At 41.8% G+C, this 25323-nt stretch overlaps 1 protein-coding gene across 2 annotated transcripts; it reads right to left on the bottom strand.

The window, feature by feature from the left end:
- Positions 1–651: 651 nt before the first annotated feature.
- LOC119039672 (phosphatidylinositol 3,4,5-trisphosphate 3-phosphatase TPTE2-like) lies at positions 652–23734 on the bottom strand. 2 transcript variants are annotated; one of them, XM_053665571.1, is made up of 15 exons: positions 23634–23734; positions 23246–23365; positions 21651–21750; positions 21447–21510; positions 20444–20508; positions 18893–18953; positions 18060–18141; positions 17868–17956; positions 11159–11220; positions 9392–9472; positions 7615–7720; positions 5374–5465; positions 3920–4012; positions 2655–2725; positions 652–905 (listed from the first exon to the last, which is right to left on the bottom strand). In XM_053665571.1, the coding sequence occupies exons 1-15, from the start codon at positions 23720–23722 to the stop codon at positions 782–784; spliced, it is 1299 nt and encodes a 432-aa protein (XP_053521546.1). In that variant the 5' UTR covers positions 23723–23734; the 3' UTR covers positions 652–781. The 2 variants fall into 2 exon arrangements, with proteins under 2 accessions (XP_053521546.1, XP_053521547.1); XM_053665572.1 differs by having other exon boundaries at positions 5374–5453.
- Between the last annotated feature and the right edge of the window lie 1589 nt (positions 23735–25323).

Here is a 25323-nt window from a genome sequence, read left to right as displayed (position 1 = left end):
AAAGGTGACCTTCCTTTGGGGTCCCCAAGCTCAGGTGAAGCTGGTTTGTGGGGGGACGGGATAATAATCTAGTCCTCCCTCCTCTCCTCTGCCCCCCACAAACATTTCCTTCGCCTCCATTTGTGATGTTGGAGTTTCTGGAGGTTCTTTATCCTCCATGGTGACTGTCCTCCACCCTCCCCAGCGTCTGTGTGTCCGTGTGTGTGACCGAAGGGAGCTTGCTCAGCTCTGTGTGGTGCTTGGGGAGCTGGAGACAAGCAGATGCAGGCCTGGTGTGGCAGCTTTTCTGTGGGTTTCAGACGGTCTTCGCTGCCAATCTGGTATTTGTTCGTTTGTAAATCAAAGGGGGGAAGAAAATAGAAGCCGCCTTTCTAACACAAGGTTATCATGTGACACCAAGCAGGACGAAATCTTGTCCAAAAGTGGAGAACTAAATGCAGTAATCCCACTCATATAGGGGAGAACCACGATTCTTAAATACCTCAGTTACCTTGACATGAAAGTTCTAATTCAAGTTTTTAAAAGCGCGAAGCGATGTTCCTGTAGACCACGTTCCAAATTTACCTCAATTCAACACGTGTGTGATGCATATTCCTTCACAAAGGGAAAAAATCACCATTGACATATTCCCTTGTCCATATTTAGTATATATTTAATAGATTTTTCAAGAACATATGTACATGTATATAAATATTGTTGTACCAGGGAGGAAACAGGGTTTGAAAACACAGATATGGCTGGGAAGAGTTCGATTCTATCCTAGAAGGGGAAGTACACTTAATCAGGGATCAGCTACAACTTGATCAATGGCATCAAAATATATTTCGACTGCAAACTCTGGACGATAAATTTTCCACATTTTTGGCTTATGGGGATTGTCCAGTTTATCCCTGGAAAGATAAAGCCTAGAATAGGAAAAGAAAGTTACATTTTAGGGCATACAGAAAAGCCATTCAGAAGGGCACCTCTGTTCAAGCTTCAGAACAGATTTGCTGGCTGTGGTTGTGAGATGAAAAATATCTCAGTCTTCAGTAACAAACACACAGTAACAACCATCACCGATCCCTTTAACCTTGCCTTTATGGGATTAATGACATCTGGACTTAATAAAGTAAATTTCTCTACGTGACAGAAATCCTCAAGAGAGACTACATGGGAATTAACATCAGTAATATAATACTGTCTTTTTTTTATCCTCACCCAAGGACATGCTTATTGATGGTAAGAGAGGGAAAGGGAGGGAGAGGGAGAGAAACACTGAGGTTAGAGAGGAATGCCACATGCCCGACTGAGTACTGAACCTGCAACCCAGGTATGTGTCCTGACAGGCAATCAAACCCACAACCTTTCAATTTATGGGACGATGCTCCAACTGAGCGACACCAGCCAGGGCAAAATACTGAGTGCCTTTCAAATGATGAAGCTGGCATTTCCAGCTGATTAACAGTCCTATATGTAATAAAAACAGCTTTACCAGGTAGTATGAAAATTTGAATGTTGAAGAAATCTTTAAAACCATGTAAAAATGGGGAGGAAAGTGATCTAACTTGTTGCCTCATCAATGTGAACGAATATGAGCCTTTTAAAGAAAGGACAAAAACTGTGCCCTTGCTTTAGCAAGAACCACTTCTGAGGAGTACATCAAAGGAAGCTCCACCCGGATGTCTATTTGAGGGACTTTGCTCCTATTAGTTCAAGTTTACTGTTTGTATGCATCCAGAGAACCAAACCAGTAAAAAATTTTCACCCAATCCAAAGTTCACTCTACCAAAATCTATGAAATGTGTATGCATTAAGTGTGTAGGTTAGATGTTTGATTCATCGTTCCCTTACTGGACGTGAAGTGTGATTAGATGCAGTTCAGGTGTGAAGAACAGGCTAGACTTTATTTAATGAAAATCGTCAATTCCTGCCACGTGCAATCACAAGCACTTCAAAACTCACCCGAGTGATTCTTTGAATATTGTTTTTCCTTTCGTGCTGGGTGGTCTGGGGATGCCAATAGTCTCAAATTGTCAGCACCACAGAACAAATGCTCCAAGTGGAGAACTCGAGTCAGGAAGGAGTTTCTGCACACGGTAAAAGGTTCTTTGGAAAAATCATCTTCCAATCGGTTAATAATTACCTTTTTAAAAGTGGTTCTGAATTTAGTTCAGATTCAAAATCACTTTTAAATGGGAGACTACTCATGATTTATTTAGCCGTCTTCACTGATGCTATGTCTTGGCCACGCCTGCCCTAGTGTGTCGATCAGCTTTTGAGCTGAAGCCTCCCAGGGGACGCCTCACTTTGGCACAGGATTGGATGGTGATCGGTCATCAGAAAACCAATCCATATGAAGGGGCTGTGGTGTTTAAGGTACTGAGCAGACTCGAGCTTCCATGAGAGCGCTTTATCACCGCACTCAAGATCTGACCATACCATGTTTTAACCCACAACGCAGTCCTGTGGCAGGGACCTTGCAGATTATCCTAAGAACAGCCACATTTTTTAAATAACCAGGATAAGACGAGTACACTAATGAATAATGGCGACTTGAGCATTTTTGGTTTCTGTAAATTGAGCCTACGGCAATCGGCAAAATAAGTGCCCTTACACCTTACACAGACGTGGAAGGTAAGGCCGCTTCCACCTGAGTTCATCAGAAGCCATACCTGTTATTTTGAATAAAAGACGTGTGGAACCAAAAGAAAAATGGGCAGTTGTCATAGTATTTCGGAAGAGCCTAAAAATGCAGGGTAAAAAAAAAAAAGGGTTAGTCTTCGTAGTAAAATTGATAGGAGAACTAATCACTCCAAAGGGATTAAGAGCCCTTCCTCTGTCATTTACATATTTATCAAACAATTGTAGTTATTCCGTGTTCGGCACTTGAGCCTCAGGGATGACCCTGGGGACACAAAGGAGGAGGCTTTAAGTGATTGTTGTTTCTATTGAAATTGCCAGGGGAATGTATGATTAATTGCAATTGTTCTATGCTGGATACTCATACATTTTAATCCAGATTAGATAGTACTGAACAGAATCTACTAAGGATCTGTGCCTATTTATGCCCCCAAATGCCATCCATTTCTACTGTCGTTGATGGTGATAGAAACACCGTCTCGTGGCCCTTGAAGGTAGTAAAGGCCACATACTCCCAGCAGCCCCTGGGCCAGTGCCCACCCCTCCCCCGCAGCGCTCTGCTCGGAGGCCAGGGGCTGAGAGAGAACTCAGACTGGCTCCATTAGTCAAGGAGTAACCCTCCAGCGGGGAACTATCCCCACCTCTTCCTTCAGCACATGTACCATCTCAGTGTTTAGTACATTCTCCCCAACGGGGAGTGAGCAGGGGTTCCAGGAGACCACAGGGGAGAAGTTCTACATGGATGGGCATAGTTTCTCGTGGGCAGTTTAGGCCGACGGTTTAATAGGGAAATGGATTGGCATTACTGAGACTTAGAAATGTGTTATAGACAGAGTAATGCCCAGACATACACTTGATGACATATAAATTGTACATTTCTGATACTCTGAGCAAGGACAGCCGCCAAATTCTTATTTCTCACAAGGTAAATCTCAGATTAAAAATACTATTTATAAGGTATTACATAACAATTTAGGGACAAGTAAAATCTTCGCTTTAAAGTATTTTATAAATTATGTGGAGTGATGTGTTTTAAAGACATAAAACAAAAATGTGATGGATGCTATGCAGTAAAACATGCCTTTGTTTTTTCTACATCTTAGTTTTTATATTACTTACGTGAAAATTAATACATGTGAATTGTAGAGACTCTAGAAAAAATGAGCAAGAATGTTAAATAACATTATGTTCTTTTAAAAAAAAAATAGCGTTACTGGTCTGACTCGGTTCTGTCTTCCTCTCCGCCTAGGAGTCGCTGTTGGGTATGTGACAAAGGCAACCCCAAGCCCGCACTCACCGAGGACAGGAACCGCACCTTGACGTCATCGTGCAGAGGCGGGCAGCTGCTGAGATGGATGATCACTCTGTCTCTTTCCACGTCGTGGACTATCTGTGGGTGAACACACGCATTCAGGGAGTGGGACACTGCAACAGCTGATACGAGGTAAGTCAGGTTCTTTGACGCTTCCTCTGTTTACCAAGGACTCTTGGTCTTCTGGCCCTATTACTACATGTATAAATAAATGTTAATCATTATTTCTATAAAGTTGTCTGCATTTTTAAAAGCCCAATAGGTTTGAGGGTTATAGGGGGGCACTGTTAAAAAGCAAAGCACTTCATTTTCTATTAGGGGTTACCCCAGCAAACGTTACTGTAGCATGTGTGTCCCTGGTTTTCATATTTTGGGGATACAGTAAGAAGCTCCATTTTCAAGCTGCCGTTCACAGTCAAAAAGCAATGCCTAACGGGTCATGTTTTGTCCAACAAACATCACAGGCCTTGTCCAGAGCAGATTGCTCAACGAAGAGACCAAAGAGAGGCCAAGTTTCCAGAATGAACACCTTTGAAGCCATACTGAGTATTTCTTTGTTATCGTTTCATCCTGGTGTAGTAGTGCTACCCACAGTGAGAAGGGTCTCTGGTAGACCCCGTGTAAAACACCAGGGAAGGTGCAGGCTGAGCTGACAGCTCAGGGAGCCGTCCCATAAGGACATGAGAGTAGGATGGCGTGTGATGGTGAGTCATGCTGTGCAATGAAGGCTGAGCGCGCTGCTGCGTGTTTCGGGGGGTCACCAGGAGGTGTGCAGTGAGAAAGCATCTCTGAAGAGGCAGCACTTGAGCAGGACATGGGAAGATTTGTATACATAGGATTCCTGGAAAGAATGGAGTACAGACAAGGGGCGTGTGGGGGAGGGGAGGAGGAAAGGCCAGTTAAAACATGAGGCAGAAATTACAAAGTTGTGTTCCAAGGGCCAGCTGGGTCCAAGCCTCCTTGGACGGGAGTAGAGAGAGGTCAAGAGACTGATGGAAAGGAGCTCAAGTATCATAGGGCTCTATCTTGAGCGTTCAAGAGCCGGGGAAATAAGAATGAAGTTGTTGAAGACTACGGTGGGGCACTTCCTATGTGACAAAGTGGCCTGATCGTTGTTACAGATAACGTTTACTTAGGCATTTAGAGCTTACAGAGCCACTTTGCATGGCTGACCCAATTTCCATTCTCACAGTACTTGAAACATAATATTTACTTTACAGGGAAGTATATTGAGACAAAGATATTGACTGTCTTTGACTGTGGGCACACAGTGTGTCTTCCGCTCTCCCTACAGCTCTTTACCATGAGAGGGCCACCAAATTGGATAGTACCCCAAAGCAGCACGGCTTCTCTTTGTGGTGAGGGAGGGTTTGGGCAGGTCAACATGCTGAACTGACAGAGATTTAAAATTATGATTTTTCAGTCGTGTGTTCTCTTACCCTACAGTTTGTAGAAGCAGAACAAAAAAAGACAATCTTTTGGAGCATTATTATTTGTACTTGTAGATCATCTCCATTGCCTTTTCCAACACCTGAATAAAAATAAAAAGCCACGGTAAAGACCAAAATGTCTCACCAATTAGCATTATGGATTAAAAAGAGAAGAAATCCCAGCTAACAATGTATCAATATCGAATCATTTGAGTTTGCATGAGTTTTGCCTTTGAAAGACAAGGCTTATGAGCCAGTTCTGTCTCCTGAAGCAGACTTGATGAGTATGGAGGAAAAAAATAAAAGACGTACACTTCAGCTTCAAAGCTTCACCTGTCTAGAAAATGGAAATGAGGGAAAGTGATCTGGAGCCTTTCTTGCTAAAGTGTTGCTGCCTTCAAATTTCAAGCCACGATATTTCTTGATACCTCTTTCCCTTGTTCCTAGAGAGCAGTTTCTGTGACAGTATTGGACACCCGAGCATTCCTGTGGTGTTCAGTATACATTATAGCCAAATGGTTTTTTGCCCTTTTTTCCAATTCAAATGAGCCCCTTCCTGTAGCATTTCCTCAAAGGGCTCACTTCTCAAGCCTCCAGTTACTTTCTCTTGCTTCCCCTCGACCCTGCATATTTCACTTAAACATGCACAGGACTAGACAAAAGTACAGAACTAAAAAAATACTCCCATGAAGTCACATAGTAATCATTCTCAATCATTCCCCTCGTATTATGTTGGCTTTCTTTTCATTTACTTTTGTTTCCACTAACGGCACATTATTAACTGGTCGTTAGGGGTCCCCCCACTGCCACCCCGGCTGCAGAACTCCCCCATGGATGGTCACCAGAGATCAGTGACATGAGGACTTAAACCAAGTCACGTACTTATCATGTGATAAGAAAAGGGCATTGATTTACAAGCTTAAATTAATTCCCACGCATTTAAAAAAATTGTTGAGTAATCACATGATTTAAAAATTGATGGCAAAAAATACAGGAATTGAAAAATCGATGTCTTACCCACCCCAGGCCTGTTTAAGTCTCCACCCCCAAGTAGATAGCCCCGCTTTTTGTTTCTTGTTTTATGCATTTATCAGCAAATATAAATATCTATTCTGCCACAGGTTTTACAAACACACATACACACAAACATAAAATCACGTTTCTTCCTTTGTTCTGTTGGACATTGTTGTGCAGCAGAGCACTGGGCTGTACCTTGCCCTTTTAAAAACACATGTTGAAAATTATTTAACCCGTCCGTTAATAAGGGACCAGTAAACTGGTGGAGCCAGTCCAAAGTCCTGCACACTTCTAGGCAGATAAGACGCGGGGCTGGAGGCCGGTTCCTGTCCCCACCTCTTTTTCCTTCCCCCTCAAGGCTGTATGTCTCTGCTGCTGGGGGTGATGGTAGATCTAGCCCACTCTTTTGAAGAGTATACAGTTTTTTATTCCTGGTAGTAAGTGGTAATGGCTGGGGGTTTAGGACACCCCACTGAGCCCAGGTTCCCCAGCTCCTCCTGTTTGTGCAGACTAAGGCAAGGGGACCCAACTGCTGACCCCTAGACAGCATTTCTCGACCCCAGCCTGGACAGAGCCTGGCCTCTGCGTGCCCCCACCTCGGTGGCCGGCCAGCGCTTTATCTGAGCACTCACTCCTTGGCTCTGCGCCCCAGCCAGGGCTCCCGAAGGGCGTGGGTCTGGGCCCAAAGCGTGCTTGGTAGTTATTTGTGAAAAAGAATTTGTGGCAACAAAATTCATTTACACTGAGGGTATTTAAGGCATTTCGACAGAGTTGCTGAAGGAGAGAGAGTGACCGGTGGAGGAGGGAGGGGAAAGGGAGAGACCAGGGTGATGACACAGACGTAGGGGACAAAGTGGGCAGGCCTCTGCCAAGACAAACCTGCACCAGAGGAGGGTACGAGGGGGAGGACGTGTCCAGCACCCACGGGCCCTTCCTCCCTCCTGACTCAAAGGGTCTGCTGTGAAAAGCCCACCCCAGCCGTCGGTGAGAACAGGAGAAAAGGAAGGGGACAGAGTCCCTCACACTGGTGACGGGGAAGAGAGAGGGAGGACATCTAAAGACTGGTAATACGTCCGCAGCACCGCCAGGCTGACGGCAGTGATGGGGTTCCATGCGAGGACGTCCAACGAGACAGCTCTGAGCTGGGGTGCCGTGCACATCACTGTGGGCAAAACCCTCCCAAACGGCAAGATCATTGCTCCCCCCAATTCTCCCGTAATGCATACAGCTTACCATGAATTGAATAAATAACAATTTTTCTTATCACAAGTAAGTTTCTCGGAGGGAGAGTCAAGTTATAGATGTTTTTCACATCTGCAAAATATCCAACATATCGACTCTGAAAAAGAAAACAAGCCTCAATTTCCATGGCAAAGAGAGTCTAAAATCAGCACATCTGATTTGTTTTCCACACAGAATTGAACGGGGGCCATTGAGTGAGGAAATGTTTTGGTGCCTTTATATGACCATGCATTTCTGTGGGTTTTGTCTTGTGACCTGCCATCCACGTTGGGAAAAACGCCGCGGGGAGTCATGGGAAAGAGCAGGTGCTGCTGACAGCTGCCACCGCCAAGAGGGTGAGCTGGCCGAGCCAATGCAGCAGCTACCTCCCAGCCAGATGCAGTCACCGGCGACTGGGGATGACTCTAGCTGAGTGAGGGTAGGAGCTTCGTGGAGGGGCTCCAGGAAGGGAGTCCACGTGAACCACAGCCCGTGGGTGTCAGGGGCTGCCAGCTGGGAAGCCGCACGCAGCCCAGACGTGTTAGAGCGTGGGACACGTGACTGCATGCAGTGGGAGGAGCAACTGGAAAATAAATCGTGGATCTCCATGCCAGGTGAAGACATTGATACTTGTTGCCATTGGCCATTGGAAACCATCATGGACTTGGAGCGTGGAAATGGCTCAACGAGAGCTGGGCTGGGCTTCACGAGGTCCGTGGGTTCCTGTCAGTGTGGGCTAGAGCTTTTCTTCTTTTTCTCTTTTTTTTACTTGGGTATGGCAGAACAGTTTCGGGGGATAAGGCTAAGGTCTTTGCCCCAAACTAAGTGTCTGCAGCCAGCAGTTGCGGTGTTTTGCTAACAAGGCCAAGGTACCTATTCAGCTCAGAAATCACTTCACCCCCCCAATCTTTCATTCACAGTGACGTCTGTTCTACGTAAGGTGTCCATTCCCCACCAGCTGTCGCCCCGGTCTGAGGGCCATACAGTGGAGGAGAAGCTGTGTGCACAGCATGGGAAAGAGCAGGCTCTAGGGTCCGATGGATCTCGCTTGTGTTCCTGGTTTGAAAAGGCCATTTCCCTGAACCTCAAGTTCCCAAGGTAACATGGGACTCGCTGTGGTGCCCGCTCACAGAGTTACTGAGAATATGAAATGAGGTAGCAAACGCAAAACCCTCAGCCCAGCTCAGTCCAGTCTAGAATGGGTAAACTCTGTAGGAGAAACCCTGGGGTTCTGCAATGGACAAACCACGGGGAACAAAGAGGTGGGAGACCTGTGAGCCGCAGGAGACCTGAGAGACAGAGCCATCGAACGAAACGTCCAGCCCTCACTTGGCTCCTGATGGAAACACACTAAAACTCTTAAAGATTTTAAGATAAAGACAGAGACATTTAAAGAGGAACCAGACATTTGACATTATTAAGATATCATCATAGTTTTAGATGTGATCAATGGTTTTAAGATTTTTCTTAAGAGCCTTTATGTTGACTGTCTCAGCTTTTCATGTTCGACGTTTCAACAACAAAACCCTTTTACAAGAAGGAATGAGGATAAAGCGTCTATTCCACCCAGGTTATGTGAGTATTAAACGAGAGCTCAGTGCTTGCGAAGCTGGGGCAGCGGCCAAAGCACAGGTCTCAGCCTCAGGGAGGGGAGGGGGGCCTGTCACCGGGCACCCACGTGTGGCTGCCTGACCACCAAGGAGAAGCCGAAACTGCAACCACAAAACAGGTGCCAATCTTCACCCAACCCCCCCCCCCCAAGGACCTCCTCTTTACAGAGAAAACTTACCTGAGAAGGAGTTTCCACTCCCTGAAATTTATTGCTGGTGGTTTTATCTGTTCGTCGTTCTCCAAAATAACGAAGGCTTTCCTGTGGGAAAGGGGACAATGCAACCGTGGTTCCCCACCCTTTCCGCTCCTGTGTACGGCATCCTTAGAGTTTCTAAGGGCGTGTGTTTCCCTAAGCCCACAGTCTTTGGGCAGAGGCCACCCTGAGTGACAGAATGAACAAAGCCACACTGAGGCTCTCTCTCATTCAGAGATTCATCGGGATGTGGAACTGCAGAGCTGGAGAGAACTCACATCACCTGTTCTGTCTTCCGACCTTTCCATTTCACAAATGGAGAAGACGGAGACCAACAGAAAACCAGTGACCCGTCAGGAGGACGCATGCAGCCAGTTAGAGACAGCACAGGCCTGGCACACTGGGCCCTGGCTCTCCAGCTAAGGCTGGGGATCGTTGGCTTTCAAACTTTTTTATTTTAAGAGCCGCAATCCACATTGAGAAACCAAGGAGATGCACACACCCAACTGAAACAATTTTACAAGACAATACTCACCTTTTGATGTTTCCTAACCTATTCCACGTTATTAAAAAATATACGAGTTGCAACCCAATAACTCATGGACAGGCTGTGATATATAGTTGAAAAAACACTGTCCTAGCCCTGGCTGGTGTGGCTCAGTGGATTGAATGCCAGCCTGCGAACCAAAGGGTCACCAGTTCGATTGCCAGTCAGGGCACATGCCTGGGTTGTGGGCCAGGTCCCCACTGGGGGCTGTGCAAGGGGCAACAACACATTGATGTTTCTTTCCTTCTCCTTCCCTTCCCCTCTCTCTAAAAAATACATCAATAAAATCTTTAAAATAAAAACACTGTCCTTGAGCATTCGTGGTCATAACCTGGGTGCCTCAAATTAGAACGGAAGCAGATGGTGGAAACAGAGTCCGGGACATCGTGCGGAGGCGCTGCTTCTCCCCTCGGCTGCAGGCCAAGTGAGGAGCCGAGCTGCTGGGAGCATGTCCTCCAAGGAGAGACTTCTCAGCGAGGTCATGGCGTAAAAAAAGACCAAGAACCCTGCTTTAAGAGGCATAAACCGCCCACCCTATCTTCTCGGAAATCTCCAGGGGGCTCAGACCCCACAGATACTGAGCAGGCAAAGCTAACACTCAGGAGAGGCTTTGTCCTGAGTTAGAACCTAGCACTGCTAAGGATCAAGGCCCTTCAGAGACTCACCCAACCAATCTTGCAATTCATCTCGTGAGAAAGGAGGAAGTCCCATAACTGGTCGGAGTAAGAGCAGGGCCAGACTAGGTGAGGCAGTCGAAGGCTTGATTGCTGAGCTTTCTTGCACTTGCATAACCTGACCCTACCTGACCTTAACCTTGCCCCTACTGGGTACTGTCTGTATGTACAATGTTGATATTGTATGCATTATGGATATTTTTATGTTGATTTTTATTTTAAAAAATATTTCAGTAGAATGTTATTTATTTCCACTGTGGGTATTTTGGCATTCTCTTACGTTTGTGCCCAAGGTGAATGTCATATTGGCCTCACCCTGGTCCTGTCCCAGAGTTAAGAGGTACCTAGGTCAGTTATAACTAACGCAAGCAAACAAGGAAGGGTTAAAACCGGGCTTTCCCATTACAGCCTCCCTAGTTACAATTTCATCAAGTGTCACAACTCAAACAACCATCTGACCCCCCCAGGAACATTCCAGAACTAGCCAATGCAACCAGCATGTGACAAAGTTTGTAGGCACATTCCTCCTACCTCAGCGGTTTTAAATATTCCACAGGCAATAAGGTAGGCGCAAGCCATCGTTCCGGTTCGTCCTAGAAAAGGAGAGAAGTTCATTCAGGAACCATTGTCCAGGGTCCTACGTGATCTAAAAATACTCTGAGAAATATTTGGAGTTCATTTTGCATTGGTTTCCTTTAACTCTGAGAGTGTTTGTTCAGAACATTTTGATTCAGTAGTAGCCAAAGCCGTTTCACGGCTGCGAGGTTCTGCCGGGCAATCCTCCTCACCGTGAGCAGAACTCGTACGTGCTTGAGTGGGCTGTCCCCTCAGCATTGCGGCTGGGGGTGCAGTCACTCCAGAGGCAGCCTGCTCTGCTCTAGGAATGGAACGTGGAAGAGCGACTCTCTGATTAAGAACTAATTAAATATGCTGTTTTTCTAACATCAGTAAAAGAACGTAGTTAGAACCCCCAAAATCATCTAGCATTGGCAATACCCGTTATTTCTTCCATTTTACTTTTTCAGTGAGTTACAAAACATACATAAAAGTAGAGAACAGCGAACTGTATGTCCATGTGCCAGTCCCTGGATTCTATCATTGTTATATTATATTGTTGCACTTGTTTAATTTCTCTCTCTTCCTCCCTCTCTCTACCTCCTGTCCCTCCTCCTCCTCCCTCTCTCCTGTAGCATTTAAAAACAAACCCTTGATTTCGTGTCATTTCATCCTCCAAGTCTCTTTTCTTTTATTCCAATTTATATTTTTATCTTGACATACAAACCTGAGTTAAAAAATACATTGCTTTTTAAAAATTCTACAATGATCTGTAGCTTTTGTCTTACCAGTATATGCTGAACTTATGTAATTCCAAACTTATCCTTTTAACCTGATGCACTCCATTTTCTAGTCTATCCTTTTTAAATGAAGTGCTAAACCCAACCCACATTTTGAAAATCACTGTTTTAAGCCAAGTACTTCTAAGAGAGGACTTTGTACCACCACGCTCTGTGAGAGAGAAAAGTTCCGGGACAGCCTGGCTTTCAGTCGCATGTAGACTATTAACAAGTCCCTTTTGGAGGACCTTGCTGGATCTCTGTAACTCTGATATCATCCTTTTGAAAAACACTTTTGCAGATTTGCACTTTTGTGGCTGCAAATAAATACAAACTCAGCCACAGTACATGTCCTCTCTCCAGCCTTGGGTACCACAGGGAATCATAAAAATGATATTGCCTACCTTTCACTTAAAACATAAATGTGCATTTATTCACTAAACTTCTGATATTGGGCAAAGGTTTTGGAGTTTTTTTCTTGGAAAGACCAGGTCCTCGGTCTAGACCATTGCATCAGCTATGAGATCTAGTTTCAGAATTTTGAAAGCCAGCTAGGGGCAGACCCTTCTAGATTTTACTAACGGAATTTTTCTCCCAGCGTTTTACATTAGTCTTATTTATGTTTAACAAGTTAGTTGTAGCCACTCAACTTCAATGAATCTTCTTGAAACATTTACTTATGTTTCATAAAAGTATAACTTTTTCTGTTCACTCTGCCATTTCACAGATCCATGCAATATCTGGTTACTTGCCACCAGTACAATGACAAGTGGCACTGGCAGACCCTGGTAGGAGCAGGAACACAAGGCATCCCAAAGAGGAGCTCCTAGCTGCAAGTCGTCACTGTGTCCGGGGACACCGACAAGCAAGTTTCCAGAGGGAATGGAGAACGTCACCTGATCCACCAAGCTGGTCGGACGGGAGTCAGGACTCGGGCTTCTGTTACTCTGAAGTCGGCCGAAGCATTCTGCTCCTCTAAATGTAATATAATTTCTGACTTTCATAATGATAATAACTAAAATTTGGGTAATGCCTTACAGATCTCCTGTGATCTTTACAGCAACTATGCGAGACAAATAACCTGGGATGAGGAAGGGGAGACTGAGGTTCTACAAGTTCAAGACGCTTTCACATAGTCAAAGAGCAAGACACGTTCATGCTTGTTTATAGGACCTTCTACAGCAGCCCTGAAGCTTTGTTTGTTTTTTCTAGAGCCCTGTCCATCGCCACTCCCAACGATGTGGAACTTACATGCTAAATGGTGACATTGTGCTTTTCTAACTGGGTCCTAGCTGCTGCTGCTGTTAGTACATGGAATGCGCCTTGAAGGTTGGTGACTATCTCTGAACAAGTACAACGGAGAATCAGTGCTGAAAACGTGGCTAGAACTCCTGAACACTAGTTGATTTTAAAATAACTTTAAAATAATCCAGATTTTTAAAAAATCGCTTCTACCTAATCTCTGTGGTTAAAAATCAGGAGATTTTTGGAATTATCTTTAGGAGAATTAGTAGCATGATCATGAATTATTCAGAACTAAAGGAAAACAAAAACAGTACCTATAAAATAGTTAAAAATTAGCTAAGGCTATTTTAACAGGAAACTACATTGACTTTAAATGCATAGATAAAAAAATTGTAAAATTACAATTTAATCAGCTGAGTTTTTTGTTCAAGAAGGTAAAAGAAAACAAGTATACTCAAAATAAGTAGAAAGTGTATAAATATTAAAGTAGAAATTAATGAAACACAAATTAAAACAGGATGAATAACATTAAATATCAGGTTTTTCCCCAAGAAACTAATAAACAAATCTCTTATAAAATGCATCTTATAAAGGGAGGTGCAAATATTAGAAATAAAAGTAAGACCCTGGCTGGTGTAGCTCAGTGGATTGAGTGTGGGCCTGTGAACCACACGATTATGGTTCGATTCCCAGTCAGGGCACATGCCTGGGTTGCAGGCCAGTTCCCAGCAGGGGACCCATGAGAGGCAACCACACACTGATGTTTCTCCCCTTCTCTCCTTCCCTTCCTCTCTAAAGATAAATAAATAAAATCTTTAAAAAATTTTAAAGGAAATTTTAAAAAAGAAATAAAAGTAAGGACAAAATTATGACGACAGTAGAAATACGAAAACACTGTAAGTATAACTTTATGGGAATCATTTTAAAATTTACATTTAAAATTTCAATTAAAAAGTTTACTCAAGAAGGAAAACGTAAATAGAACAATAACATTGCGTTAAAATTTTAATTTATAATCAGTCTTTTTTACCACCTCCCCAGAAAAGGACAAGATGAGATTTATAGCAAACCCATAAGGAAGCAATAATTTTTATCTTTTATATTTTTAAGTAATAGTAAAAAAATGAAGAATTCCCAACCCATTTAATAACACTAGTATAACTAACTTTAAAACTGCACAAATATAATAGAAGAAAGGATAGCTTTACATTAGTCTCACTCATGAATATAGATGTTAAAAAAATTAATTGAAAAAAAATTAATTGAAGTGTCTTGAGAGTGAGTCCGACAATGTAGAAAAATAGGTATCACTATCAAGGGCCATTTATCTCAGGAATGCAAGCATCATCTTATGTCAGGAATCTATGTTAGTGTGATTTATTACATTCGCAGATTAAAAGACATAACTTGCAATAATCTCAGTAAGTGCAGGAAAAGGCATTCACTAAAATTCAATTATATTCATAATTTTAAAAATAAAGAAAAACTAGGAAAATTCCGTAAATTGAGGCAGGTGTCCTGGATGGAAGACTCAGTATTGTAAAGATTTCAGTTCTCCTCAGTCTACAGACCCAAGGCAACTCCAAACAAAATCGAATCAAGTGTGTGTGTATGTGTGTGTAATTTGACTAGCAACTACAAAATTTAAATGGAGACATAGATGGCGTAATGAAACCCAAACAGTTGTGAAGAAGAGCAAGCTGGGTGGATTTCCTGGCTGGTGTCAAGTAACACAGTTGTGCTATCGGCATGCAGATAAACAAAGACCAATGAACAGAACAGAAAGTCCAGAAACACAATGTCCCGCAGAGCTGTGAAGAAATGAAGGTCCAATCGGGGTACTGAGACAATTGGGTGGTCACATGGGAAAAGAGGCAACTTGGCCCTTTCCTCACACCACACACAGAAATCGATTTCCAATGGAATGAACCTTCTATAAGATAATATAGGGGAATGCCTGTTAAGTGCATCAGGACAGAAAAATAAGCACTAGCCTTATAAAGAGAGGTAGTGATATAGTATAGTGACTATGTTAGAACCAAGAACTTCTGTTAACCAAATGCTAGAAAGAAGTTAGAGTGCAGAAAAGGTTTCTTGCAATACATATATAACAAATAACAGAGTTGAAAAACCCAAAATACATTAAAAACTTCCTATATGTCAACTGGGAAAAAACAATCCAGGAGAAAAATGAACAGAGAAATTAAACAGAATGTTACAAAAAAGATAGCTATCCAACAGGCCAATGAACCTATGAAAACTTTCTCTGTCTTCTCAGTAATCACAGAAATGCAAAGGAAAGCCATTGTGAGACACAGCTACACACCCACCCAAAACTAAAAGTCAAAAGGCTAAGAACTCACATGTTGGTCAAGATGTGGGACATGGTGCTTTCATAGATTGCCAGTGGAGTTCCAACAGGCACAACTGTTTGGGAACACAGATGACATTGTCTCTGAAAGTTTGAGATGCATTACTCTAAAGCGCAATGATTCTAGTCCAAGGTATATACTCAACAGAATTGTTGGTACAAGAATCATGTGCATTATTTATCAGAATAAAAACTGGAAACAATTCACCCTGACTGGTGTAGCTCAGTGGGTTGAGCACGGGCCTGTGAAGCAAAGGGTTACCAGTTTGATCCCCAGTCGGGGCACATGCCTGGGTTGCAGGCCAGGTCCCCAGTGGGGGACACATGAGGGACAACCATACATTGATGTTTCTCTCCCACTTTTTCTCCTTCCCTTCCCCTCTCTCTAAAAAATAAATAAAATATTTTTTAAAAACTGGAAACAATTCAAATATAATAGAAAAAAAGTTTCCATTTACAGGAGCAATATGCCTGATGACAAATTTAATGGAAGATACACAAGATCATCTGGAAGAAAAGTAGGAAATATTATTGAAAGAGAAAAGATGATCCAAATAAATAGAAAACTATTCAGTATAACTCAATATTGCAAAGCTTCAGTTTTTTCAAATTAATCTATAAATTTGAGAGTTCCAATAAAAATCCTAAACATATTTTATTGTAGATCTTGATAAAATGATTCTAAAATGTAGAAGGCAGAAGACAATCCTGTCTTCATCAAGATATATTATAAACCTATAAAAATTATAATAGTGTGGTGTAGAAGATTCAAAAATAGTCCCAAACATTGGAGAACCCTGCTATATGCGCGAGGAGGGATTCCAAGTCAATGAAGAATCAATGAGCATGCAATAGATGGTGTCTATCCCTGCGGGAAAAAGCACCCTTCCCAAACTCCAATTACATTAAAGACCCAAATGTAAAAACTGAGACTTTAATATTTTGTAGGTGGAGTTGTCTGCATTCCCCCAGTATATGGGTGGATTTCTTTAACATGAAAAGCACAAACCACACCCATAAAAAGATTGATAAATTTTATGATGTAAGTGACAAATGTCTCTATGACAAAATAAATCATAATCGAATTCGAAAGACAGCACAGTGGGAGAAGATATCTGCAATATAAATTCCTGACAAAAATTTAGCATTCAGATTACTTAAATAAGTCCTATACATTAATAATAAAGTATTTTGAGTAGCGTGAGACGTAATGTGCAGGTGCCCGCCAGCGAGAGCAAAGCCAATATGAAAGAAACACTGAAAAAAGCCACTGATTGGGGCACACCAGCTGTATACCAACCCTCCGAATAATCCTCAAGGAAAATCAATGAACAGCATGTGAACACAGAATAATATAAGTCCCCTCTCAACACAACAACAAATTTAAATTAGAAATGAGTATTTTTCTTCAAGGAAAGACTGGGCTTTATTTATCAGAAAACGAAAGTCAATTGCTTCCACCATGAGCCACATGATGTGGCTATTTTTGAAAGTAAAAAACAGTCAAAACCCAGCAATTCCATATGGTTCAACCTCTATGTTCTCTATTAATCCATGGTATTATAATTTGCTAATATACACAGAATATTTCAACTTGCAGGACTAACAATACAACTTGCCTACTACTAATGGGCTTGAAACTAATTTTCATGTAAGACTAAAACTTGATTCTACTCAACCATATAAGGCAGTTTCAAAGTGCTGTGTTTTCCTGGAAATCAGTGTAAAAACCCAAATATATAATTCTTTGTCGGAAACTTTGAATTTTGTTTGGATGGCTATTACTAAAAGCCTAAAGCTGAATAAGAGAAAACCTAACTTAACTTAAATTGGTTAGGTTTACAAATGGCTTTTTAAAATAATTCACCCCTACCAAAATCGACTTTTTTATGTCATAATACTATAAACATTTCAGGTAATTTTTTGTCTATGAAATAGCATTACTGTTGCCCCCTTGAACCTTAAAAGGGTCTTACAAAGTTTAATAAAAATCTTAAATAAAACTAAAGCACTTTGACAGTTTCTAAATTTTAACAGAGTCGGTATTTTGGCAAATCAAAAATGAAAAAATCCAAATAGTTCATAAAGGGAAATTAGGCTCAACCTTCCTTAGTCCTTCCACGCCAATTTTCTTTCCTTCCTTCCTTTTCCCTTGTTTTCCTTCAGTCTGGAAGCTAATATTTGAAAATGTTAACAATCATCAATACTAAGATCAGTATGCATTGTGTTCTTGTACTTGAATGTTTTTTCCTAATTTTCTAAGGAGAAATAAAAAGAAAAATGTGTTTACCTTTGCCTCCCATGCAGTGAATCGCTGTGATGTTCTTGTCATCTTCAGCCATCCACTTCTGTACTTCTTTGGAAAATTCCACCATCTCACTGATGTCAAATGTAAGATTGTTAGTTGAATTCAAAGACTTTCAAAAAATCAAGCCCAGTGTATTTGCCCTTCTTATGACAGCCCCCTCAGCATAATGCTCACCTCAGAGAAGGCACATTGTGGTCATCAACCATGAGTCGGTGGACCTGATAATGGAAGTACTTAGGGTCATAAGCTTTTTCACCTAAAATAAATGATACATACACCCAAGTAAACATAGTTAATTATCTAGTGAGGGATAAGTTGTAGTTTTCTATTAGAAATTCCTTATTCCCCTTTAAAAGGAGCTTTCCGACTGGGTCCGTCTACACTAAAAGAAACTTAAGGCTCTCGAAAACATAAGGATAATAGTGGTTTGTCCATCTTGAGGAACATAAGCCCAACTTTTTTAATGTTTCACAAGCCTTACTTTTAATTGTCTAGCAGGTTACGCTTCACATTATGCTAGGGTACTTCGACACCACAGGACAGAAGCAAATGTGCCCAACAGATAGGTTTGCCTCCTAACGATGTCTAATTCGCAGGAAGAGGAAAAATCAAGAGAGACCGAGGAGTAGTCTGGAATGTAACGTTTTCCGTAGGGTTTTGTTTTATTTTGTGGAGAGCCCTGCTATCCCCACGCCCCACTCCTAGTAGGTTAGAGAATGCGTTTGTAGAATTGTATGTCTTCAAACCTGGAAGAAAAAAAACCAGAAATATTTTCCTACACCTAACACCACTAGAAGAGACTCTTCCTAAAATGGCTCCACCTCTGCTCCAGCCTCCTGCCAGCCCTATGGCACTTGGGACTGGGCGAACCATCTTTCCCTACCAGACGGGGCTCTTAACCCACTTCCCAACCCCACCAAAAATGAAACGTGAAAACTGAATCATCTTTGTCCATGCAGTGACCTCTTTTCTAACCAGAGAAGCGAAACATCCAGTCTTGTACATACTGCAAAGATTGTAGACTCGATAGTGGTTTCGATGCTTGGTGTCCAGGAACCGCACAACTTCCTAAGGGAGATGGACACACGTCTTCCATAAATCCACACGGCACCAACACAACCTACCGTCTAGGAGTAACCTGCAGTGGCCACCACCTTTTATTCACTTGTCCCTCACTTAGCACCTTTTCGGGGAGATTCAGGAAATAAATAGGAGGTTATGAACATTCCAAGACATATCTGACCCACTAGTGTTTTTCTAATAACCCACAAAGTTTTGCTTGGCCCTCTGACTGGCCTCTGCTACAAATGCTCAGGGTTTAAGGTACCAGAAAAGGAAATTAGATGGTCAACTAAAATGAATGTATGTCTGTGTGTCTATGTGTCTACATGTAAATACAGTGTGTATATATACCTATAACTCTAAAAATAAAACTTAAGTAGTGATTATTTTCTAAAATATAGTTATTGTCACCATGCTAATACACTTCAGCAAATGTATGCTTCAGAAACACACACGTGTATGCATGCGCATATGTCTCTGTACAACAACAAAAAAGGTCTATTAAAAATGGATTAGGATGGCTTAATATTGATATAGATAAAAATTAAGTCATCAAAGTAATTAATCCATGAATTGGTTAATCCCTTTCAAGTAAAAGAAAAAAGCATTCTGAGTCTGCATAGTACTGAGCAGCGGAGGATACATAGTCTTATATAGACATTCATAGGACGCCTTACACCAAAATAAAATCCAGGTCGATTGAGGAATGAAATGTAAAAACCCACTCAAGCCTGCCCTTTGGCAAAAGATGACAGTAATTAATAATATGAATAGTAGATATGCTTTGGGGGTGATTTATGACTTATGGATTTTATGAAAGCAGATGATTAATTACCACTTCTTCAGCTACACTGATTAAAAATGGTAAAGGGATGAATGACTTCTTAGAACTTCATCAATATTCCAAGGAGATAACAATATAACAACATCAAACTCAACAATAAAAAGGTAAATGGTTTTGCTCTAAGACCAGGAACAAGAGGAGAAGTACCACTTTGTTTTTTTTTTTTAAATATGTAATCTTTCAGGGTGCCCACTTTCACCACTATTATTCAATATAGCACTGAAAGTCTTACATACAGCAATCAGGTTTTTAAAAAAAGAAATAAAAGGCTTCCAAATTGGAAAGGGAGAAATAAAACTGTCATTATTTGCAGATGACACAATACCATATAGAGACAACCCTAAAGACTTCACCAGAAAGCCATTAAAAGTAATAAAAGAATTGATTAAAGTTGCAGGATACAGAACCAATATACACTTATTGTGTGTGTTAAATGTGCTGTGAACTGTATTCATTACACGCACATTACATGCATGATGTACATTGTACATGTACATATAATCAAAGGTTATTTAAGCAAATCATAAGGAAAAGAAGGTGCCCGAGAGAGCGCATGTTTAGGAGAATGCTTCCATCTCCGGGCAATACCATGTGCACGACTGCACGGTCGACGGCTCTGAGACATGAGAGTTTGCTCGGGAGGTGCTCTCACCTGAATGGGGTTCCTGAAGAAAGCCTGCTGTCCAGAAGACGGGAACGACATGGCAATGATGCGCCCTGCAAGTCAAAACAGTCACCGCCACGGACGTCGGTGCAGATGTCAGATGCTGAGCGAGAACTTTGTTCACATGTAATCAGACTTCTTTTTCACAGAAAAGAACTTTCAGGATTGAGAATGACAGGAACGAATGCTAACCCACCCCCAGGATAATCAAGATAATATATTAAATTATCCAGGCAACGACCATTAAACTCCCACGTGTTCCCCACCCAGTTGGTTCCAGCCACATGCCACAGATTGGTGTTGACCACCGTCTGGAGCTCACCCTGTGGTGGGAATTTCTTTCTTATTTAAACGCCAAAGGAAAATGAGAGGTCTGGGCTCCAGTGAGGGTGGGACCTCCCAGGATGCTTTGCAGGGCTCCTGACTCAGAAGCCTGATGTCTACAAAGCAGTGACATTTTTCTCTGGGGTTCTAGGAAAAGAACAGGTTTCTCTGGGACCCTTGGGACTCAGACCTCAATAAATTCTGAACCAAACAACCCTGGCTAGCATGGCTCAGTGGGCAGGGAGTCATCGCGCAAGCCGATGGGGTTGGCTGATGGATGTTTTTCTCCCTCTCCTTCTCCCTCCCTTCCCCTTTCTCTAAAAACAAATAAACAAACTCTTAAAAAAGTAAACCCAACAAATGGGGTCAGTTGAAAATCCATTCAACTCCCTGTACTATAACCAAATAGCCCAGGTTTGACATGACAATAAAAAATATTCTCAGGATTAAACTGCAAATAGGTCACACTACCAGAGAGGCATACCTCTTCACGAATAAAGAATACTGTGAGTACTTGAACAACAATTAAATAAATAAATTTTTTTAAAAAGAATACTTTGAAAGAACATGGCTTAGACAAGGCAAGAACAATAAAAATACGTAATTACTTACACACAAGAAAAATGTGAAATTAACCTAAGTACATCAACAGTAAAACTTCACAAACCGGTAATGTAAGTGAGGTCTAAGTCGAATCCATCCTTCTTGTATCGTCGTTTGTTTCCTGAAACCTGAGCATTTAAAACAATCATTAATTTATAAAACAAATCAACATAAAAATAAAGATCGTGATATCAATGTGTATAATAACCCTTGCCAGCATTCCCTAAAACACACTTTTCTGAACGATGCGCGGGTTTTGCCCACTTACCATCCTTCTGGTCAGCTTTTCAAGATGTCTTTTCTGGTGCACCAGATGGAAAATTCTCATCAGAATGACAAGTCGCAGAGATCGAAGGAAAACGATCAAGCTAACAATGAATTAGAAAGACCCATTTTGGCTTCAGAAATAGGGGTTCATCAATGTGAACGAAGTCTGGAGCAGTGATTCTTAACCAGGGGTAACTTTACAACCTTCCGCACAAGCTTCCCGCCCATCCACGTAGGGGACATTTGTCCATGTCTGGAGACATTTTTCATTGTCACAACTGTGTGTAAGGGGTACCATTTGCATCTAGTGGGCAGAGGCCAGGAATGCTACTAAAGCACAGGATTGCCCCCCACCCCCCACTACACACAGCAGAGGCTTATCTGATCCCAAATATCAATGGTGCTCCAGTTGAGAAACTGGTTTAGAGAACTAGTTGTATAATAAACACTTAGATTTAGTGGATTTAACTTTGGTGGTTTAAGGAGTATTTTTCTGTCTTTTTCCCATCCATACAAACTGAGCATTCATGGTTGCCTGTGCTACTTCCATCAAGAACAAAGGTCCCTTCCAGCTGCTAACACACCAGGCAGGCAGCAGGTGTGCTGCCTGGTGGTGCTTCCCAGGTGTGCCAGCTGCTGCCAAGCCTACCACTGGCAAGAAGCGCAATGACAGAGAACTGCTGGTTTGCACTCGTGTTGCCCTCGTGTGAGTGGGCACACTGATTTATCGTGTGTAGAATGGGGCCGGGGATGCTTTTCTTCCATTTTCAGCAAGCTCTCAGGGGATGCTGAGATTGCTCTCGGTCAGAGGACCGTTCTGGTTCCAGTTATTTTCAGACAACTCTCAAAGCCAATCAAACAATGCCAAGTCTCATTGGAACAGGAACTGAAGTTCAGGGAAGATGAAGTGGAGCAAGAAGCAGCTATTGGACGAATGAATAAGCCTAGTGAGTAACCCAGCATCTACAGCCTGGGACATGTTCGTTCTTCCTTTCTACGTTGCCAGAGTAGGGAGAGAAAGAAGGAAAAGAAGCTATCAGTGTCTTCTACACATTTTAGTCTTCTAATTAATCCCAGACAGTGACAACTTTGTCTCAGCTTTCCTCATTTTGGGTACACTATCCTGCATCTTCTACTTCTGCGTCACTATCTAGTCCCCCAGTTTCATGTTCCACTTGCTCCGTTTGACCATCACCCTCAGAGTCACTCAACATTGGCATACGCTCAAAGCCATATTCTCTTTTAGAAAGGCCTGGGGATTTCACAGGTAGGAGTTTGTGGTCAAAGCTCACACTCTAATGCAGTAGGAATTTAAAAATGAGGAGTTAAAGTTAGTACAAGAGACGAAACCCCCAGTTGCTTCCTTGGGTGTTTTGTCCTCTTCACTCAGCGAAAGGTGCTCAGCGGGCACGCCCCTCGCTGGTCCCGCCAGGCCTTTGTTTCCAAGCAGGTGGAGGTACACCATTTCATTTTCTCATAGCTTGTCTGGCGCTGAATCAGGACATTCAGAGTTAAAAAGACGACACAGGGTGAAAGCCACAGAAAATGAAGACAAGGAGGAAAATCTTTAGGAGAGGTGAATCATAGGTTTCTTACCTGGGGATATCTTTAAAAACCTCAAGGTCATTAGAAATATAAGTGAAATCAATTAGTAGAGTCACCACGGTAATCACAGCATCTATAGAATTAACTATGTCAGAAAAAAACAATTGTATCCTGTAATATAAGACAAAAATATGTTTATGCCTCCCAAGAAGAGATAGGGATATGTTTAAGAACACAAATTATTTGACCCATTCCCCCAAAGAATTCCACTTTAATGAATTATTTTAAATTCATTGTTAAAACTAGGTTAAGAGGACAAATTTCACATTCATTATTCTATACATGTGTGTATGTATATATATATATATAAAAGAAAAGCATCAATAGGGCAATTTAAGTATAGTAGGAGCTATAACCAAATCATTGAACAAAAACTTACCCTTCTACAAATATTCGAAGAAGAACATCCATGAGAAAAAATAAAGCAATAGATAAGGAAATTGAACGATATTCCAAAGGAATATACATTGTGTTATCAGTGACAAGTAGGTCTATAATGACGAAAGACACATCCACAAAGACCAGCAAAATTCCAAATATTCTACAACAAACACAGAAATCAACAGGATCAGGACAAAGGGGAGTTCATGTCTATGGTTATACTACATTTAGCCAATCGTCGGATTTTAAAAAGGCCATATGTTAGGATGAAACCATACAGTGGTGTGAAGAACAGCATTGTCTTGGAATCTGCAGTTACTCCGTTCTCACCCAATAGAAGCAGGTGTCAGGAAAGCAACAGCCCCCAGACCACCTGCCGTTACCATGGCCTCTCCTCCGAGAGACGTCAGATTGACACTCCAAAACAGAACAGGCCAATGGAATTAAAATCACCTGTTCTACTTGAAGGCTCATCTTAAGATTTGAGAATTTTTACTAGGGTCTTCTGCCAGTTTCTCATGATAGTTAAAAACCTTGTTAATCTTGATGACTTTACAGATTTTAGTAATAAAAATCAAGTGAAATCCTGGCCAACATAAGCCCTTGAAAGACCACATGGGCCGGTAAGATTCTGTATCAGTGAGATTTCACATATTAATGGATGCTTCAAGAACGAGGCTGGCACATGAAATTCGATTCCATAAATACATACATAATCGAACACTAAAATATCTAAGCCATTCTCTTATATTGTTTTTGCTTGTTTTAATTTAATTCATTGGGGTGATATTGGTTAATATAATTAGATAGCTTTCAGGCATACAATTCTTTTTTTTTCTGTTTACAGTATATTTTATTAATTATGCTATTACAGTTGTCCCATTTTTTTCTCCTCTTTTCTGCACCCCCTTTCCACCAGCATTCCCCCCACCCCCAGTTCATATCCATGGGTTGTACATATAAGATCTTTGGCTTCTTCATTTCCTACATTATTCTTAATCTCTCCCCGTCTATTTTGTATCTACCATTTATGCTTCTTATTCCCAATAGGTGTGTGATTCTATATGTCACCTGTATATTGAATTATGCGTCCACCTCCCCAAGTCAAGTGTCCCTCCATCACCATTTGTCCCTACATCACCTCTTCTACCTCCTCCCCCCTTCCCTCTTTCCCTCTGGTAATCACCACACTGTCATCTGTGTCCATGAGATTTTCCTTTCTTTTCATTTCTTTTTTGATTATTTCCTTTACCTTTTTCACCCAGGCCCCAACACCCTTCCCCTCTGACAGCTGTCAGTCTGTTCTTTGTATCTGTGAGTCTGTTTCTATTTTGTTTGTTTACTTTGTTCATTAGATTCCACATGTGAGTGAAATCATATGGTATTTGTCTTTCTCTGACTGGCTTATTTCACTTAGCATAATGTTCTCCAGGTCCAGCCATGATGTCATAAAAAGTAAGATTTCCCTCTTTTTTTTTTTAATTTTTATTTATTTATTTATTTTTTTTTATTTTTTATTTTTTTGAATTGTTTATGCTGTTACAGTTGTTCTATTCCCCCCTTCATTCCCCTCCACCCTGTCCCCCCAACCCCCCGATTACCCCCCCTTTAGCTTATGTCCATGTGTCTCAAGTCCTTTAGGTTCTGTATTTCCCATACTATTCTTGCCCCCCCATCTATTTTCTATC

Source organism: Artibeus jamaicensis, unplaced genomic scaffold, assembly GCF_021234435.1.
Source record: "Artibeus jamaicensis isolate MK-2021 breed Jamaican fruit bat unplaced genomic scaffold, CSHL_Jam_final contig_415, whole genome shotgun sequence".
Classification (NCBI taxonomy): Eukaryota; Metazoa; Chordata; class Mammalia; order Chiroptera; family Phyllostomidae; genus Artibeus; species Artibeus jamaicensis.
This window is presented reverse-complemented; position numbering and strand designations above follow the sequence as displayed.